The sequence below is a fragment of the Carya illinoinensis genome, chromosome 2 (assembly GCF_018687715.1).
Source record: "Carya illinoinensis cultivar Pawnee chromosome 2, C.illinoinensisPawnee_v1, whole genome shotgun sequence".
In the NCBI taxonomy this organism is placed as follows: Eukaryota; Viridiplantae; Streptophyta; class Magnoliopsida; order Fagales; family Juglandaceae; genus Carya; species Carya illinoinensis.
Window position 1 is genome coordinate 9,652,307 of NC_056753.1, and position 20,955 is coordinate 9,673,261.

The 20,955-nt window shown below is 34.3% G+C and overlaps 1 protein-coding gene and 1 long non-coding RNA gene across 2 annotated transcripts; both read right to left on the bottom strand.

The window, feature by feature from the left end:
* Positions 1 to 3,681: 3,681 nt before the first annotated feature.
* On the bottom strand, positions 3,682 to 19,764 carry LOC122300074 (GRF1-interacting factor 3-like). The gene is made up of 5 exons (XM_043110452.1): positions 19,640 to 19,764; positions 19,407 to 19,512; positions 6,555 to 6,631; positions 4,502 to 4,586; positions 3,682 to 4,425 (listed from the first exon to the last, which is right to left on the bottom strand). The coding sequence occupies exons 2-5, from the start codon at positions 19,482 to 19,484 to the stop codon at positions 4,003 to 4,005; spliced, it is 663 nt and encodes a 220-aa protein (XP_042966386.1). The 5' UTR covers positions 19,485 to 19,512; positions 19,640 to 19,764; the 3' UTR covers positions 3,682 to 4,002.
* LOC122300075 lies at positions 11,927 to 17,087 on the bottom strand. The gene is made up of 2 exons (XR_006239900.1): positions 13,905 to 17,087; positions 11,927 to 13,753 (listed from the first exon to the last, which is right to left on the bottom strand). It is a non-coding gene; the product is annotated as an uncharacterized LOC122300075 (long non-coding RNA).
* Positions 19,765 to 20,955: the final 1,191 nt, after the last annotated feature.

Below are 20,955 nucleotides of genomic sequence, written 5' to 3' on the forward strand. Positions count from 1 at the left end.
TACACACACTTGGTACTTGGCGATAAGGTGGTGACCCGTGATGTCACAATCTGGATGTCTCAATTTTCCTGTATCCGTACGTGGGGATTTGGGGGCGTCACAGGCACCCTTCCATTGGGAGTGTTGCCAGGGTATAGGGGCCCAAACTATCACCCCAACCAAGTGGGGGTGAGATAGAAGCACCCTCATCCAAGGGGGTGTAGGTAGCACCCCCTAGAAAGGGAAGAGGAGGGGAAAGAGAGAGAGATTGGCAATTTCTTTGCATTGGAAGTTGTGTATTTAGAGAAGGGGTTGTGTTTTTATTTGGTTTCTTCATTGACTAAAGGAGAAAGTGTTACTGAAATATAGTATGGTAAGAGTTTTAATTCTAAGGTGGAGGTATGGAGAAGCACAATGATGCCCCCCAGAGTCCACTTGAGACTGGACGGGCATCTGAAGTATCGGAACATGCAACATAAGGTTATCTACCTCCATTCATGACAATTAAAGATGATGTACCTAGCATGCATCTAATAGTATGCAATATTTGAAACGGCTAATTTTTTTCTTGAGCAATACTATACACCAAACTAAAGCTATCCCAAATACTTAAAACGTAATCCATACATATTGAAATGCAAAACATCCATGATCATAGGATGAGTCTCAAAGGATTGTAATCTCAAAGGTATGGGAGACAGAGCTCCATTATTACATAATCAAAACATAATTACTAGGTTAGTTCGTCGAGCAACTCGCATAACTCGACTAATGATACCATAATGCTATCTAAAAATCATGGAGGTCACGAGCTTCACGTTGAGTCGTAATGCTACCTAATTGACCTTCTCCAATCGGCCAGGCTCTACTCTAGATCCTGACATACTGCCTACCATTCGAGGGAATGATAGTTGGGACTACTACAATGAGATTTGAATACAAATCTTATCAACTTAATAGGAAACTTAACATAGTATACAAATGCATGCATGGTAGTAAAGGCATGAATGCATTATCATAATCATAAACAAGCATGAAATAACTTAACTTGTAACATGGCATGAACTGACATGACTTAAATTGAAAGTAAACTGAATTTGAAATTGAATCGGACATGACGTGAACTAAAACATGAACTTGACACGACATGACATGAACTAATCTTTAAAAAACATGAGCATGAAAGTGAAATACATGAACTTGGAATTGACTAAAATAATGTGACATGAAACTGATCATGAAATAACATGAACTCTAACTGAACGTGAACATAAACTGAACATGAAACTAAAATGAATTCTGACAATAAAAAATGATTTCGCCAATTGTTTCATTAGGAATAGTGAACAATCAGAATAATTTTGCCCAATATATTCTATCTAAGACAATCAAAATGATTTTGCTATGAGTATTTTAAATTAGATACCCTAACAATCAGAATGATTAAGTCCGGAGTACCTAATAATATTTTGACAATCAAAATGATTACGTCAAGAGCATTTAAGTGGAGGTATTTTAATAATCAAAATGATTAAGCTGGATGTACCTCACGTGAATTATAAATGGAGATATTTAGACAATCATAGTGATTACGTCATGAGTATCCCAGACATGACTAACTAAGAAAATGATGTTTGCGAGACACTCTAAAATCGAGACAAAACGGCATGAAATGAAATGACAGATGACCTAACATAAACTAACGTGATATGTACATGAGACATATGACATGATATGACATGAAACATAAAAACAATATGTAACCTGGCATAACCTATAACAAACAAACATTACGTAACATGGCATAACATGTAAAAAAAAAACATTACATGACATGGCATAATGTGCAACAAATTAACCATTACGTGACATGGTATAACATATAACAAATAACATTACGTGACATGGTATAATGTGTAATAAATACCATTACAGAGAAAATCACGAAACACGAGAAACTGTAAGTATAGATTCTAAATGTTAGGAACTTTATCACTAATAACTTAGTAACATGAAAAATACCAATTTAGAGTAAAATTACCATTTTACCCTTCACATATGAAAAAAAGACTATTTTACCCTCCACATGTGAAAAAATGACCATTTAACTCCGAACTCAAGGATTTCACATCCTAATTTCAAAAATCACCAAAATTTACATTCCTCATGTAAGTTTTTTCTTAAGCTCAAATATCTAATTAGAAAAATTTAAAACAAATCATAACACGAGAAACACACTATGGCCGAAACACTCTTAGGCTATTTCTCTTTTATTTTTGTTGCAATTTTATCCGACTTTAACACTAATACTTAAACCAAAATATTGCAACATAGATAATCACATCCTATACTTAGAAGTATGCTTAGCAAAACTAACAAAAATTTACTTCACATAAACACAAAACTTTTTAGTAAAAAGATTCAAATTTTTTAACTAAAATACAAATCCTTAAATCTTAAGATTTTAAATTTTTTTAAATCATCTCCAAGAACTCCAGAAATTCAAAACCTTGTTCCTAATCTTGTGTTGGGGCGTGTGGCCCATTCGTACTTTGGGTCGTTTTGTTTAGTTATTGTTTCTGTTTTGATCAGATTTCTATTTATATCTGTAAGAGTATTTAGAGCTGTTAGGTTGTTATGTCGGTTACTAGTCTTTATTAGGAGCCCGTGTTTTTCAGGCATGCAGGAGTTTGTTATGGAACGTAGGAAGTTACAGGCTTATCTTGTAATAAAAATCAACTATGCAAGATCAAACACAAATTTTTGGATCCTCTCATCTATTCATTTAAAAAAAAAATTAAAATCTATTATTAAAAAAAAAAACAATGCTACATACAGTCCCCATTTAGGAATTGCAATACAGATATAGACAATTTTATCTTTAAAATTTTTTAAAATTACTAAATTATTCCTCTTAAAATGATATTTTTTTCTCTTTTAATAAAAGACATACACATGAAGTCTACAAGTAGAGATTGCAAATAAAATTTCTTATTTTTTAAAAGAAATAATTTTTTATGTAAATTTCATATTTATTTACTTTTTAAAAAAAGAAATACGTGAAACTTACACATTTTAAGACTACAAATATCATTTCTCTTTTTCTAAAGTTACTATCCTCCACGTGGGAGGGAAAGACAATTTATCTTTGAGCCACTAGCTCTAGAGCGTTACAAAGGTATGGGAGGGGTTTTTTTCTTGTTCTTTTTTTTAGGATATTTTTGAAGAAACTCGTTTTTCAGCTGATGTTTTACGTAATGACTTGTTTGCTTCTTTCTGTCTCCAAGATTCTCCCCCATTTGCCTTCAATGTCAATTCCCGGACTTGAGCAACACATCCCTAACTAGTTAATCAGCAACTTAACACCACACCACCACATGGAATTTGAAGACTCTACACCCTAGTTGTCAATTTTTTATGAGTACCACACGAATCAATTAACTATTAGCTTTTCACCAATAATTGTTTGCACCCAAGGATTCGAGTCTTAGCCTAGAAGTAGCAAACCACCAAAACCAAGACCCTTCCCACTTGAGCCAACCCCAATCATAAATAAAACAATAAAACCAGAAAGCAACCAGGCAAGAACATTAAATATGATGCAATCCTACTTCCAAAACAATCCACGCGCATCTGTAAGTCAGTACCTTGTGTGTTTTCTACAGATCCAATATAACGAGAAAAATAGAAGTAAAACTTGTATGAGATCAAAGTCTGGAAGACCCTTCATATATTGTAAGTTATTACAAGGAGATAGGTTTGCGAGGCTACATGCTTCAACCTATCTTCCGTTTCTAACCAAGATTGTCTTGTCTAATCACATGTTTCATTTGAGGGCAGAATTCATTTCATGACAAGACTCTTACCCTACAACTTTCACCAACCTAATCTATTCAAAACTAGAACAAGTGACACTTCCTGCACTTCACTATCTAACAAAGATTATCAGAGGATACCACTTCTACTCTAAGAGACCTACTATCAACAGCCACGTATTCATGTGGGATGGCCAATAAGAACACGTTACTTCGCTTCCTCCAACCCCTTTAAGTAAGAAGATTCTCCATTACCACTGCCATGCCCAGCAGTTGAGGTTCCATGGCCATCAGCACCAGCTGTCCCAGCCTCAGAGCCATCTTGCTTGCTTCCTCCCCTTACGTCATTTGGGCCTGCAACAGGTGGACCACCACTGCTGCCACCTCCATGGGCAGTCTCATTCTGCATGGCATGCAAGCTATTGATGGCCCCTCCAGCTCTGAGACCCATTTGCCCTTGGATGGCCTGTTGGTGCTGCTGGTGTAGCTGCTGCTGTGGATCCTGGATCTGATGTGGGTTATTAAATTGTAAGGGCAGCTTTTGGGGGAAAATCCCTGGTTGCTGAGCCATTGCGGCTGCTTGAGAGTGTTGCATGTAATACCCTTGTTGCATTGCCGGGTGTGGGGTCATCTGCAATTGTTTACTATACTTGTGAGCAAGACACTGCTAGATGAACTGATAAAAGAAGAATCATGCCTACAGTCACCTGGGGAGGCATTGCTGGTGCTTGTGGTTGTGCATCAGCAATTGCAGCTAAATACATCAAATTCTTTTGAAGCTGAGCTTGGTACCTAAATCATCAAAATTTTAATGTATATCGCACCCCCCTCCACATACAACGTAAAAGAATTGCCACATTCCAACAATTTTTTTCCCCAAATTTATGAACAAAAAGCCATGAGCTGTGGCAGCTATAATCGAGCATTTATGCAGGATTGACAGGTAAAAGACCTCTTCTTTGGCATGTAGCTTTTCTTTTGGTCGGGCTATGGCTCTAGGCAAAATACCTCTTCTTCAATTTCAAGGATTCAGATCCTCAGTCTCAAAATCCAGAAATACATCCACTTGATTTTGATAATCAGAAAATATATGTAGCATCGTTAGCAACCATCTCAAATCATTCTCCATATAAGTGTAAGCAGCATTAGAACCACAACTAAAAAACCATCACAGGTTTTAGTACAGAAAGGACATTAAATAAAGGATAACTTGTCCTTTCATGTAGAGAACTCTACTCCATTATAAAATCAACCTAAACTTTTTGTACTTCAAGTGGAAACAACTGATTTTCAATAGATTTATGTCAGAAAAAAAAAATGTATTAACATTTTCAAGAATGACTCGACACATGGTGCTAACAGTGGTGCTGAAAGTACTTTTGAAGTGGCAGTGGCTGAAATTGAACGGATTCAGCTTTAGATGGAAGTGAGATTGGCAGGTTTACTTGGATTTGGTGGGTGTGGTAGAGATCCATGTTTGGCAACCTTAGAATTCTCAAAAACTTTAAAGATTTCTCAACTTTTATTATGACTTCATTCCCAAATATTATTCTAACACAAACTTTTCTATTTCAAATTTTCAACTTTTCATCTAATAATTACCTAATCAATACTCAAACACAAAAATAAATACAACTTTTACAAAGTCCAAAACAAAAATAATCTTGAAAAATAATATTCAAACAACTTTTCAACTTTCTTTATCGACTTCCAAAAACTTTAATACAACGCTTATTTTAAAAAATACTTTTATTCAAATTTTTCATTCTCCTTTCCCAAAACTTAATCCCAAACAAATTCCCAAAATTCTCAAACATTTCCAAACATTTTTGGTATCAAAACAAGGCCTTAGCAACTGGTGGCTAAGGTAAAACCATTGCTTATGACTCAAGGGCTAAAGCTCCAACAAATATTATATACCACCTCGGGACATCATTATGCAATCAAACAATCAAATGCAAGTATGAAGTGAAAACACCTGATGCCAACACAACCATTACGCAGTAATGATAATGTGATGCCATATTTTTAGGTTTGTTTCAAGGTAATACCTTTAAGAACATAATAGCCAAAAACAGAAATAATTTCTTGACTCTGGAGTACTTAGTGCACCATCAGTATAAACAGTATATAAATAATTATCACATCCAAGAGAAAAATAGGTTTTGGAACTTTAACTTAGCTCAAACTCCAATAAATATTATCTTTCGCCCCAGAACATCATTAAGGCAATCAAACAAGCAAATGCAAGTGACGTAAAAACACCCCAACACAACCATTATGCAGTAATGATATAATGCGATGCCATATTTTTAGGTTCTGTCTGTTTCAAGGAAATACCCTAAAAACATAAGTAGCCAAAAACTTAAATAATTTCTTGACTCCAGAATACTTAGTGCACTATCAGTATAAACAGTATATAACTAATTATCACGTCAAAGGGAAGAAAAGATTTTTAACCCTTATAACTTTGCGATGCGAAAGTAGATTCTATTTCCAGACTTATTTACTACAGTAGGTATGACCACCTTATAATTACATAAAATGGGAAAAAAGCCTTTCATGAAGCCCCTGACAGTATCAGAATTAAGTTGCCAACAAAACAATGGAAAAGTGCTCCAAACATAAGAAGAAAATGAACACTAAGATAAAATGGTAATCCAAACAATCCAAAACTGGAGCTTAATCTGAAATACAAAACAATTGAATCCACGGTAATTGCATAAATACACAATCAGACAGAGAGAGGGAGTCACTTACTGAGCACATTCGGCAAGTTTTCCAAGGTTTTGATTGTCCAATATTGCCAGAATCAATTTTTTGTTCTCATCAAGGTACTGCACAAAGCATTAGAAGGACTTTATTGGATAAATAAAAATCTTGTTGTGTATATCAGCATGTGTCCATGATATGATTTCCCCAAAGTAGGAAGTTAAAATGTACTCAAATTAACATTGCAGATCAATCACACACAAGTTAAATACAAGTTCCTATATGAGAACAAACATTATGATGCCTATTGGATGAAACCATTCTAAAGCCAATTGATTTATAATAAATTGTCGACTTCATACAAAATAATGCTTTGAGTTCATGCTTATGAATCATAATATAATTAAAGCACATATAACAATATGTTTTACCAACTTTAAGTTGAAATGTACAAAATAAGGGGTAACAGTGTAACACAATAAAATCGGTTATGCTAATTCAACTTTTTGATACATAGCTAAATGAACTTAATGAGCATTCAATGTATAAAAATATTTACTTCAAATAATTATCTAATATCCAATTTGTAACACTCAAAACCTTCGAGACTTCTAATTTAGAAAAGATAAGGCTACACTAGAATTAGGGTTTCTATTTTTAAAAAGTGAAATTTGGTTAGATCCAAAATTAGGCCCAAGCACACGGGTCAGCAAGCCCAAGCACCATGCTCACCATGCCCATTGATAGCCCATGGGAGTAAGCCATCTAGGTTAGGCCGAAACCTAGTCGTACTACACCTCTAGTTGCAAGCACAAGTCTAGCTCCACTCCAACTACAAACCATCTAACCCAACCACAACTTTTAAGGAAATCACAACTCCTAACCCAACCAAAACTCACAGTCCGACCATGACTCCAAGTCTCATCCGGACACCTCATTAAACCCACAACACTAGAAGTTTCATTCCCCTTGGATTATACATCCTTCAAACTCTATTTATAGGACCCTAGAGGACGGCCTACAAACTTTGCTACCCATGTTTGCACTGCAACCTTGATCCCCAAACACTACAACTCACTCATTCAACCACCATAACCCCAGCCCTTTCATGCCATTCACCACCCTTGTCGCTGCCAGTAAGTCTCTTTATTTCCCCACACCCTCTCGCACCCACAAATGCAACAGGTTGAGCCACTGCATGCCTGGGCACTAAAACACATCCATGCTGTGCACACCATCAACCACCACCATCACAGCACCATGTGTCTTAATCACATCCACTCTGTGACACAGCCACCAAGATTCGTTATAGCCACCCAGCTTTCCAGCCACACAGAACTAGGGTCTCAAAACCCTAACCCATTCAGTCTCCTCCTTCCTCAAGTGTTTCCAGTTTGCCTTGTGTATATGCTTTTCCCCTCACTATATGCATTAGATCCATAAGCATATCATCACAAATTAGTATAAACCAAACGGAAAACGACTTCACATGGGATTAGGATTAAAGCAACGTGCATAGGAATACAATACGCATAGTCCTTTAGTGATTTTGGGTCGTAGGCATTTCGCATGCCATAGGAATAGTCCCGAACCCTAGAATGATTCAAATTAGGGTTTGTAACACGAGGAACTCAGGTTCAGGTTGAGTGGTTTAACACAGGAAGAAGAGCAGAATTAGGCAACCAACGTAACAAGAGACCGAGGTTAGGCGAGCAACGAGGAAGAATGGGCTAGTAAGGCACAAAAGTGACCAAACCAAGCACACAAGTGCTCAGTAAGCACTAGACTGAGCAAGTATTGCTCGGTGAACACTACACCGAGCAAACCAATGCTTGTTGAGCATTGTACCAAGTAAACATAGTAACATGCAAGCATGGTAGGGAAGGAACAATGACAGCCAAGGAACTTCGATATCCCAAGATTTTTCATGAATGAAACATATCACGCATAATGTTTAACAGTTAAGGATGTTTACACTATTGCCTAAACAATTATAGTTTTAGTTTAAAGATTTGGTTACACGCGATTAGCTTAAACTGCACAATGACGGAGGTAAGTAACTATGTCATGTTCTTCTACACATTGCTTTATGGTAAACTATAAAGTCCCTTTTTTTTAAATGCATATATGTACTAAATGTTTTTTAAATAAGCAATGTATGTATGTATGTATCTTAAATACGCCTCTATTGTTACTTGCCATGTCAAAATGCTTAGTAATCAATTTCCACTAACCCCTCAATAAGCTACATATCTTTTTTAAAAAGAGAAAACAAAAAACCTTTTTTTTTTCTTTTTTTTTTGGGCAGTTGGCACGCACACAGAAAAAATAAATGAGTACAATTGCAAACCTTTTTCCAAAAGTTTGAAATATTGCATGAAGATCAAGTGGAAATCATTCTACAAGAAACTTTTATTTTCATAACTAGGTTCCAAGAGAAGATATTGGGTAAATGCAATTTTCAATTATGACGAAACATAGTATCTGATCAATGAAAACATTCAATTCGCATAGTTCATAATCATACCCTAATCAATTTGCATTTGGTAAATTATACATACATGCAACCTATATACCCATACCAACTTAAAAACACAGTTGAAAGGGCCAATGGCATATGGGGATAGGATGCACTTAGGGCTGAAAAATAATACGAAAGTCTGACTCCAAATCCGGCTCTGCTCCAGCTCCAGCTCCAGCTCGACGAAATGTAATCGGAATCGGATTTTTTTTTAATTTTTCAGTCAGAGTCGGACTCGGAGGTGTCGTTGGACTGAATCCGACTCCATATTGTACATATGATATAAAAATATGTATTTATGTATATATTTATCATATTTACTAGTATAGTTATATAGTTATATAACTAGAACTTATATAGTTAAATTCAAAAATATACTAGTATGAGCCAATTATTATAAAATAATATACTTATACTATAATATAAATAGACTAATTATATTATGATAATTTAGTATATGTAAACATCATAGTATTACTACCATACATAATCAAGTATAGAAATAAGTTAGACACTAGTATTTAAATAAGTCTAGTATAATAAGTCTTTTTTTAAAGGAATCAATTTCTTTATTCATAAGAATAAATCTAAACCAGAGTAGCAATACAATTTGGTATTTCCTCAAGTTCGATGCGTACATCATCTATGTCAAGAGCCTTCTTAACTAAAACATAGCCACCTGATTAGTAGCCATCTTGGTATAATTCACAACCCAGTTTTCAAACTGGCTAAGGCTCTTCTTCACATCTGGTATAATCAAACCAAGCTTGACCCCAATGATCACCACCTCCATTTATCTCTTTAACTACATTAAAAGCATCTCCCTCAAGAATAATCTTACTCAAACCAATATCAATTTCCAGTAAAACAAAATGTAGAGCTGCATAAGCTTCTGCAAGATGTGTATCAGGAAAAAGAGACTTGTTCATTCTCATTTGGCCATGATTTTCCTTCCCAATCACGAATGACTGTGCAAATGCCAACTCTGCACTTCTATTTGTCTATAGCAGCATCCCAATTGATCTTTTAGCTACCATTTGGAGGGGCTTTCCACTGAGCAATAGGTGCAGACTCAATATTAGAAGAACTTGAAGGCTTGTTGTGCAGCAGCCTAAGGTCCTGCAACTTTTGTGTAGTTTGTTTCAAAAGGGATGTGGGGCTAGTGAAATCTTTCTGAAAAACCACCACATTCCTTCTCTTCCATATCCTCCAAGCCACCACAGCCATTTTTGCCAACACTTCCTCATCCAAGTCCTCCAGCATTCTGAGCATGAGTTCTCTGAAGGTCTGTTGCATGATGCTTCCCTTTTGCAGCTGTGTAGAGCAAGTACTCCATACATCTATCACTGATTCACATTCCCATATTGCATGTTCTATACTTTCTTCATGCTGTAAGCAAATAGGGCAGCTAGGATCTTCGACAATCTTCTTTTTGAAAAGATTCTTTTGTGTTGGTAAGCCATCATTACAAACCTTCCAAAGAAATAGCTTTTCAGCATTTGGAACTACCAGCTTCCACAGCTTCCCCATCTTTCCTTCCTCTCAAAAGTGCTAGAAGATTGGCCCTTAGCCCTCTGTTGAACCTCAAGTTGCAAATGGTAAGCACTTCTCACTAAAAAAGGCCATTTGTTGTGCATCTCCAAATGAGTTTGTTTGGGTTGTTGCAAAGACACAGGAATTTGTTTTATGGTTGCTGCTTCTTCATCAGAAAAAATTTCATTAACCAGCTGCGTTTTCCAAGACTAGTAACTGGATCAATGAGGGCTTCCACCTTTGCCTCTTTATCAAGCCTTTTAACTCCACTTTGAATCCTATAAGATGTTGGATGTGGCAGCCACTTATCATGTCAATTTTTGGTGGATTGGCCATTACCAATTCGCCAAAAAAGCCCTTCCAGCCTAGCTGCCATAATACTCCTCCAAATAAGATAAGGATTTCTGCACTGACCAGCTTTTAAGAAATCACCACCTAGGAAATACTTAGTAGAGAGAACTCTAGCAACTAAAGAATGTGGATTCTAAAGCAATCTCCAGCCTTGCTTGGCCAACATGGCAAGGTTAAACTGTTCTAGGTCTCGAAACCCAAGTCCACCAACTGCTTTAGCCTTCCCCATTTTTTCCCATGAGCACCAATGGATCTTTTTTCCTTTAGCTTTCTGACCCCACCAGTACTGCTATATAATTCTGTTAAGTTCCACCAAAATGTTTTTGGGAATCTTAAACACTCTCATGCAATATGTAGGGATGGCCTGAATCACAACCTTGAGAAGTATCTCTTTCCCAGCTTGGGACAAATATTTCATCTTCCAATTACTAATTCTGCCTCTCACTCTATCCAGAATATTCTTGAATCCTTATACTAAAGTATAATAAGTTAATAACACATAATACCAATTTACTAAAGTATAATAACATGTAATTAGACACTAGAAAGTCTAGTATATAATTAAGTTAGAAATAAGTTAGACATTAGTATAATAATATGCAATACTAATGTTCATAACATGTAATTAGACACTGTAGTACAAGTCTTGTATAGAAATAAAAAAGACACTAGTGTAGAAATAACTAATAAGTCTATTATAATAAGTTAATAACCCATAATACCAATTTACTTAAGTATAAAAACATGTAATTAGACACCAAAAATAAGTCTAGTGTAGAAATAAGTTATATACAAGTTCAACATTAGTATAATATAATAACATGTAATACTATAGTATAATAACAAGTAATTAGACAATAAAAATAATATATAATACTATAGTACGATAACATGGCATTAAACACTATAGTATAAGTCTAGTATAAAAATAAGTATGATATTAATATAGAAGTAAATTAGTAGTAAATGATTTAGTTTTAATTTTTAATTTTTTCAAAAATTGATATTTAAAATCCCGCAAAAATATTATTTTTTAAATGGACTAAATACGAAGCTAAAAAAAAGAAACTCAAAGCTATAAGCCCAAATCCAACTCTACTCCGACAAGCCAAGGTCGGATTCGGATTTAAGGGAATCCAATTCTGACTAAGTCAGTGCTCACCCCTAGATGCAATGGAGGCCCAAAGGGAGCAAAAGGTTTACAATCAGATCTTATTACAAGATGTTGGCATCACATGGTAATGCTCCTTCCTTGTGCAAGAGCATTTGGAGGTCTCATGTGCCCTGTAAAGTAGCTTTCTTTGTACAGACCGCCTCTCTTGAGAATATCTTGACCACAGAGGAAGTGGTGTCACATTGTTATGGATTGGTGCTATTTGTGCAAGAAGGATGGGGAATCAATTAATCATTAATTATTGCATTGTGAAGTGACAAGAGTGTTGTGGGATGAGGTCTTTAGAAGAATTGGGGTGGCTTGGGTTATGCCTTTGAGAGTGGTGAATTTATTAGCCTACTGAAAGAATATTCAAGGCTGCCCCCAAGTGGCAACAGTTTGGAGGATGATTCTTTTGTACATTATGTGGTGTATCTGCATGGAAATGAATGATCAGTCCTTTGAAGATAGGTGTTCATACATACGTTATTGCTTTGGTTTTCAACCATTGTACTTAATGGAACCAGTGTTCATGATTTTCTGACTTTAATTTATGGTTCCTAGAATTTATTTAGGTGTTCTTTTGTATACTTTCTGTGTACACAGAGAGCCTTCAAGAGATCTATCAATGTTGCCGGCAAACTATCTATACTATTTAATTACAAGTACCACATCCGCTACTTTTAGTAATGACTCAAAACTGGTAATATGTTTAAACCTTCACAGTAAACAGTTATCTACACCATCAATGTTAACTTTTGATGAGTAATAAAACCTCATTAAACAACACAAAAGGCCCAATCCAAGTATATTGGATATACAAGAGAAACAACTATCTAAAAGGAGAAACAAATAAAGAAATCATTATTTTCTCTCCAAATACACCATATGAGGTAAGTAGGAACCATCTTTTACACTGTTGCAACTTATGTGCTGCCAGCTAAACTGCTCCAAGAGTCAAAAAGGTCTGCTATTCTTTTGGGCATGGCCCAAGCCAAACCAACTCTATCAAAAAACTCACTACACAAAGCACTAAAAATCTTGGAATGGAGTAAAAGATGATCAACAAACTCCCCAATCCTCTTACATGTGCAACACTAATCAATCGCAACAATGTCTTTTTTTCTTTAGAATGCCTGCAGCTCAATCTGTTTTGCAGTGATGGACGGCACAAGGAATCAAGAGAACTTTGCCAGTGCTGACTTGGGCAAGGCATATCTCATCTTTTCCTTTGTCGTTGTTGGACAAGCAAAGCAAGCTACATATATAAAGTTAAAAAGATATATGGAGTCCAAAGGGAAGGGGGTTTTTATTCGGGGCTCAGATTCTTTGTGTGATTTCAAGTGAGGAGCCACTTTTGACAGGCTTTGAATTTAGACAGATCCAGATTAACGCTACTGAGCTCTCTTTTCAGGATTGAATGTTGGTTCAGGACCACAGGATGGGATAGGTTCCCGTTGAATTATACCTGGTAAATCCTGCCACAGAGGTTGTTTTCTACCTTTCGAATTTCAATAATTTTTTCTCTCTCCCGAATAACACATCACCTTGTAACAGAACGTGCCTCCTATCTGATATGGTGATAAACATTGTTTTCTCTCTGTCTTCCTCGGCCATCTTGATCCGCTTATATCAAGTGAAAGCATCCATAAAAGACAGCATCCCATGTCCAGCAGTGTTGTGTGTGTCCTGCAGAGAAAAAAAAAGAACGGGGGGGAAGAAGGGGGGGTCGAGTGATTTTTTCTTTCTTTTAACTTTGAAAATATTGACAGATACGATCAAGGAACAGATGTTCCAGCACAGTTTAACCGGTTTTTAGAGTGTATAAAGGGGATGTAACTCGATCATATCTGGTAAGAATATCTCCCTGCCCCGCCAATTATCCATGGTGAGAATATTTCCAAAAGAAGCTGTCCAAGCAAAAAAGGCAGCTCTCAGGGGTTGTTATCATGAGGAATAGGGCCATGTAGAAAGAACGAACATTAAGCATCTATCTCTTGGAAGGGGCCCAAAGAAGCTTGTTTTAACCTTTGTCTCCAACTAGTTGAATACAACAGGTTAAAGAACCTAGTAAAGGCATCCACCTACAAGTTTACAGGCCAAAATGAAGCTTGGAGGGCTGTGAAAATGGTAGAAAGACCAAACTAATTAACCCTATCAACAAAGCCTACAACCTTTGACCACAGATTCTCGAACTTGAAGTACTATTACCACCACAATCAATACAAAGAATTAGAAAATGATTAGAGAAAAGTAAGAGCAACCTATTTTGACTTGGATCTGAAAAATGTGCTTCACACTTCAAGGAGACGAAATCTATCGATTCTAGACCAAGAAGGTGAGTCCCAGTTGTTAGACCACGTAAAAATCCCTCCGCCTGAGGGAATATCCAAAAGGCCTGATCACAAATAAAGTTAAAGGAAGCCTCCATACGCAACAGGAATGAGCTTCAGCTGATCTTTCGGTAGGGAAACGGATAACACTGAAATGACATCTAAATACACCACAATTCTTCCCACAAACTACTCAAACCAGCCAATTCCTCCCACAAAAGCCTTCTTTGTGATCACAATAACACCAATAAACACCATAGAGGACCAATAAAACCATCTTCAACATTCCTGAAAAACATGCCATTGTATATTACCACATGGACTCCACCACCCTTTTGTCCCATGAGCAAGACTCCACTAGAAGCCCCACTAGATGTCGACAGTAATCCACTTTTGAGCACACTTCTAGAAATAAATCCAGCTTAGTCTCTTGTAAACAAATGATATTTTCCTAAAATTATTTAATGAGATTTTTAATCATGAGATGCTTGTTAACATCCTTCAAACCTCTAGCATTCCAAGAAAGCAATTTAGGTATATTCACTTTGACACCATAATTGAAAGTATAGACTAACCCTAACAAAATACTAGGTGGTAGATAAAATAGATTCAAGAAATAAAGACTATTCATAAATATTCATCACAAATTGGGCTTTCTATATCCTAACTGGGTTTCAACTTTCTAGTTAGCAATCCAACACCAAATACTTGTATCTTATTTCTTGTCACTTCTAACACATCAAATCACTTGTACCTTTATATTCTCCCAGTTCCAAACCAGTTTTTAGAAGTCACATATAAACAATATCCATGATTTATATTGACAAAAGGACAGAAGAAAAGACACTATAATAGCTATCTAATAAAGACTTATTTAGAAGTCATAGAAACTACAACATACAACTCCAATTTGGATGAGAAAAAATAGAATGTGAATAAAATAGAGAGCAATATATTGAAGTTTCTGTTGTGAAACCAACAATGACAAACAAATAAAAGCAAGAAATCACACAACACAAAATTAACGTAGTTCGTCAAGGTGCATACGTCGATAGAGCTGTAATGGATTTTATTCCAGAGATTACAATCACACACAGTGAGTTACAAGAGTACCACTCTACTCACACAATCTCAACTCTCAGAAAACAAGCCCAGTCCAAAAGTAGAGGGTCTAATAAAATAATGATACAATAAAATAAATACAAGACAATTAAAAAAACTACAACTCAATATCAATAAAATAAAATGATTAAACCCAACAACAACGATATTATTAAATAGAAAGCAATTTAAATACAAAACAATAACTAATACTATTATAGTATTAGTGTTACTACTACATATAATGATATTAAATTATTAATACTACAAGTCTATATAGCAACTATATTTTTTTTGATAAGTAAATTAATTATATTATCAAAAATGAAGGCAAAAAGCCTGATACAAAGATTAGTCACCAGTTCTAGGTTTGATCAATGGATATAAGGAATTCATGTAACCCCAATCCATTGAAGTCAACCGCTATGGTCCAAGCACAAAGAGTTCTAAAGAAAAAAACTTTCAAATCCTCCATCGATCTCTCTATCCTCGAACGTCCTGTCATTGCGCTCTCGCCATAAACACCACACAATACATATAGGAATCATCTTCCACACCGCTTTTTACTGTTGATTTACTCTCATATTTTTCCAACTGGCCAAACCCCAACCACCGTCTCCGGCATAACCCAAGCCAATTCCAATCTGCCAAGAACCTCATTCCATAACCTTATCGCTACCTCACAGAGTATTAAGAGGTGGTTCACCGATTCACCTCCCTTCTTGCACATGCAGCACCAATCTGCGATAATCACCCTGCGCTTCCTCAAGTTATCAGTTGTAAGAATCTTACCCAATGCTGAAGTCCACACAAAGAAAGCTGCTTTGGGTGGCGCCTTATGTCTCCATATCTTTCGCCATGGAAACTGAATAGGTGTCTCTTGGGTAAGAGACTTATAGAAAGAGCACACCGAAAAAGCACCTTTAACTGTAGGTATCCACTATAAACTATCCTGTGAATTACCCGGTTTAATACAATACAAAAGGCTGTAAAAGGCGTCAATATTGCTCATCTCCCAATCTTGTGCCGTCCTACTAAAGTGGATGTTCCATTGAATTTGCTCCCCTGATCTTTCCACTACATCAGCTACTGAGGCATCACTATCTTTTGCAATTCTGAATAAAGAAGGAAAAGATTCCTTTAGAGCCCCCTGATCACACCAAGTGTCATACCAAAACTTAATACGGGTTCCTCCTCCTAAACGGATTCAGGTATAACGATTGAAGACCTCCCACCCTTTTCTTATATGTATCCACAAACCCACTCCATGATCTCCTCTCACTTCTTTTGCACACCAACCCCCCCATAGGTCCCCATATTTGCTCTCTATTACGATCTTCCACAAGGCATCAGGTTCCTTATGGTATCTCCACAGCCATTTACCTAATAATGCCCGATTGAAGATTCTCATATTTCTAATGCCCAAACCCCCATTCAAAATGGGGCTACATACCTTTGAGCACACTTCTAGCAACTATATTGTTATACATTAAAGAATATAATGACTATAAGTATTAGTATATAAATAATAGACTATTAGTATTAAAGAATATAATAGACTAAAAGACTATATAGTTATACATAATACATTAAAGAATATAATGACTATTAGTATTAGTGTGTATATATAATAGACTATTAGTATTAAAGAATATATATATTAAAGAATATAATAGACTATATATATATATATGTTACTACTACATATAGTGATATTAAGTTATTAATACTACAAGTCTATATATCGACTATATAGTTATACATTAAAGAATATAATAGACTATATAGTTATACATAATACATTAAAGAATATAATAGACTATTAGTATTAATACTATAAGCTATATAATATATTCGACTATATAATAGTATTAACATTAGACTAATATAGTTATACTAATACTAATATAGACTATTAGTATTAGTTATGAACTTATGGTGATTTAGTATAACTATATTAGTATAAGTATAACTATAGTCTATATTAGAATATTAGTATTAGTATATATGTGATTATTTTATATGTGGTTACTTAGTATAGTGATTTATATACTAATTTATAAATAGACTTAAAAGTATATTATCAATAGTAATATAGTATTACACTATTAGTGTCATTATAAATATTAGTATTAATTATAGTGATTAGAATAACTATATATTAGTATTTGTTAATTGTTATAGTGAGTTTAGTTTATTATAGCTATATTATTGATAGACTATATTGATAGTATTAGTATAGTAATTTAGTATTAGTATTACTATATCATTATTTTATATGTGATTATTTAGTATAATGATTTATATACTAATTTATACATAGACTTAAAGTATAATACTAATAGTAATATACTATTAGACTATTAGTATTTAGTATTAGGTCATCAAATGTAAATTGTATTAATATAAATTATATACTAATATACAAAATTATATTTATCTACTAATGTCTTATGTACTTATAAAAAATATATATAGAGAGAGTTTTAAGTTTATTAGGCCATCAAAATTTAGTAATAATATTTGAGTGATTTTCTTTCTTTTTTGGTTCTTACTTCTTATGATAAAATGTTATTAATAAATAATATATATTTATAATATTATATATTTAAAGCATATGATCAATTAAATTTTCATGTTTAAGATTAAACTTTTATTTTATAAATTATAAAAACATTATTTTGTATATAATTATGATTTATATTATTATATATATTATAAATAAAAATAGATATTAAATAGTACCGGTCCAGTCCGGTCTAAAAATGGCCGGAACCAAAACCGGACCGGTTTCGGCCGGTTTTCCATTTTTGAAACCGGCCCCAGACCAGACCGGTCCAAAATCGGCACAACCGGTCCGGGCCGGTTTTCCGAGTTTTTCTTACACCCCTGATCAAAGTTTTGAGGTAAGAAACCTGATTAATTTAGCCTCGAGGTTGAGGGAAAATACAACCATTCTCTTGAACAAATATTTCCATCCCGAAAGTGGTATTTTTTATCTTTTGTTAGTCTCTGAAATCATGAACGAGAAAGTTTGATCCCGAGACTTCGCTGGAAATGAGCTGTGGGAAATTTTATGGGAATGAAAAGGAAAAGAGCCGTGCGGGAGATAGGGAGAAGGAGATGTGCAGGAAAAGAAAAAGAATAAGAAAAGGAAAAGGAAAATAAGGAGCTGATGGTAGTGGAAAGAAGGAGATGGTCACGGGAAGAAAAAAGGAAAAGAGGCATGAGGTAGACTAGCAGGAAGGAAAAGGGAAATGATGACAAGAATTAATAAAATACTAATATTAAGGTGCTAGAGTTCACTTCATATATGGAATGTGGGATGAATTTACTGTAGCTAATCTTTTAGATGAATTGTGTTTAGCTAATCCAATGAAGACTCAATTTAATGGACATTCTCTAAAATATGACTTTCACTGGCATTTGGCTAAGCCAGTGCTCTTATGTGCCCTCCGATTGAGATGAATTTGTCAAAAATGTAGTTAAGTGTAAGCTTAAAAGAGTAAATTCCCCAATGTGAATCAGGCACTCAATCTCGAAATATGTTATGCACAGAAGATCTTAGCTATTAAAAAGGGTACAAATGGCACGCCACAATCAACGGTTGACACTTAATTCAAAAGAAAAACCTATCCTCTTGACATTTATTGTCTCTATGAAATTCTTTTCCTACGAAATTTAGCATAAGAAATAAATGCAACAAAGCCTCATCTCCTTAAAGCGTAAAAACTTTCAAAATAAAACACACAAAACCCACTATTGGTAAAAAAATAAAAAATATCAAATGCTAACACCCCCCCCCCCCCCCCCCCCCCCCCCCAAAGAACAAAAAAAAAAAAAAACACGAATAGGTCTCTAAGAGTAAAGGGCGCAAGCGAAAGAGCAAAGCAAGTAGACAAGAGCACCTTTTGAATCTGCTCGGTGGTGATGTTTGTGGGTGGGAATGAAGGCATCATAGGAATCATCTGCTGTGGCTGCTGCATCTTTATGCTCCTTTTTCTTATCTTGAAACTAAAACCCAAACCCCAATCGTAAATCCCACCCAAAGATCAAAAATAAAAAATAAAAAACGCAAATCAATGACTCCCAGAACTACCATATTCAAAAATCGGAGCCAGGGAGAGATTTATAAGAGTACCTTATGTGAGCAGGTCAGTGTCTGTAAAGTGTTTGAATTAGGAAATGGCAGATGTTTTGGAGTCGGACGAGGGTTTGTCGCTCCGTCCTCTCTCTTATTTATTGTTGTTGTCTATTCTGTTTATGATTTGAAATTAATTAAAATATTATTATAATTGAAGTTTTTAATACTATTTTTATTTTAAAATTTAAAAAAATTAAATTATTTCTTATATTTTATATTAAAATTTATAAAATTGTAATAATTATATAATATAAAATAGTTTAATCTATGCAACCAAAATCAACCGTTTCACAAACCTTTTAAACATTCTCGTCTCATTTTGACTTCGTTTAGATAATAAGAAAAAATAAAATAATTTATAAATAGTAATAAAATTATTTATAAATAATAATAAAATAATTTAAATTAATATGTTTGATGAGTTTTAAAAAAAGAGAAAAAATAAGAAAAATATTATAAAATTCAAATATAATTTTTTAATATAATTTTTATTTTTTTTAAAAAATTAACTTATTTTTTGTATTTTATTTAGAAGTTTAGAAAAGTTGTAATAATTAGATAAAAAAAATTAAAAATTTGAAATTAAAAAGTGTTTGTGGTGTTTAGATATTAAGATGAGATGAGATAAGATGAAATAACTTAGGAAGGTTTTGCTATCCAAATTAAGCACTCATTTTATCTTATCTCTTCTCAGTTCAACATCTACACACAATCCAAACAAAAATATTTTTCAATTTCAACTTTACAATTTTTCAAACTTCCAAACAAAATATAAAAACAATTCGATTTTTTCTAATTGAAAAAATAAAAATTATATTAAAAAATTATATTCTAACCCTCTTTTAACTTTATAATTTTTTTATTCAATTTTTTCTCTTTCATTTCCCAAAATCATTTCACTATTATAGATTTCTTATTTCATCTCATCTCCTTTTATCTGTGTAACCAAACGAAAAATATTCATGGTCTTTTATTTAGAAAAATATTTGATTTAAAATATTTGCAAAATAAGATTTGCAAGCTAATGCTTACTGTTATAATCGTATTATAAAATTCTTTTTATTATAAAATAGATCTACCGTATTGAATCTAGCTATATTAATTTATAAACTTTATTTTCTTTCAAGAGAAAACATTCAAAGTGGATGCAGAGCCTAAGTGAGTTTTACACCCTAAATAAGAGAGTGACACGTCATTGTTTTAATATACTTACCGTCGACCCACGTACAAGTTATAAAGTTCCTTCTCTTTCTCAGGCTTGTCACTCTCTTTTTCTATCCTCATCATCTCTTCTCTCTCTCTACCCCCTTAGC

Bases quoted from the DNA above. Each gene is read 5' to 3' on its own strand.
- LOC122300074 (XM_043110452.1), bottom strand. From the start codon at position 19,484: ATGCAGCAGCCACAGCAGATGATTCCTATGATGCCTTCATTCCCACCC. The intron at 6,632-19,406 runs GTGCTCTTGTCT...TGCTTTGTGCAG, and splicing joins CCACCGAGCAGATTCAAAAG to TACCTTGATGAGAACAAAAA. The intron at 4,426-4,501 runs GTGACTGTAGGC...AAACAATTGCAG, and splicing joins CACCAGCAATGCCTCCCCAG to ATGACCCCACACCCGGCAAT.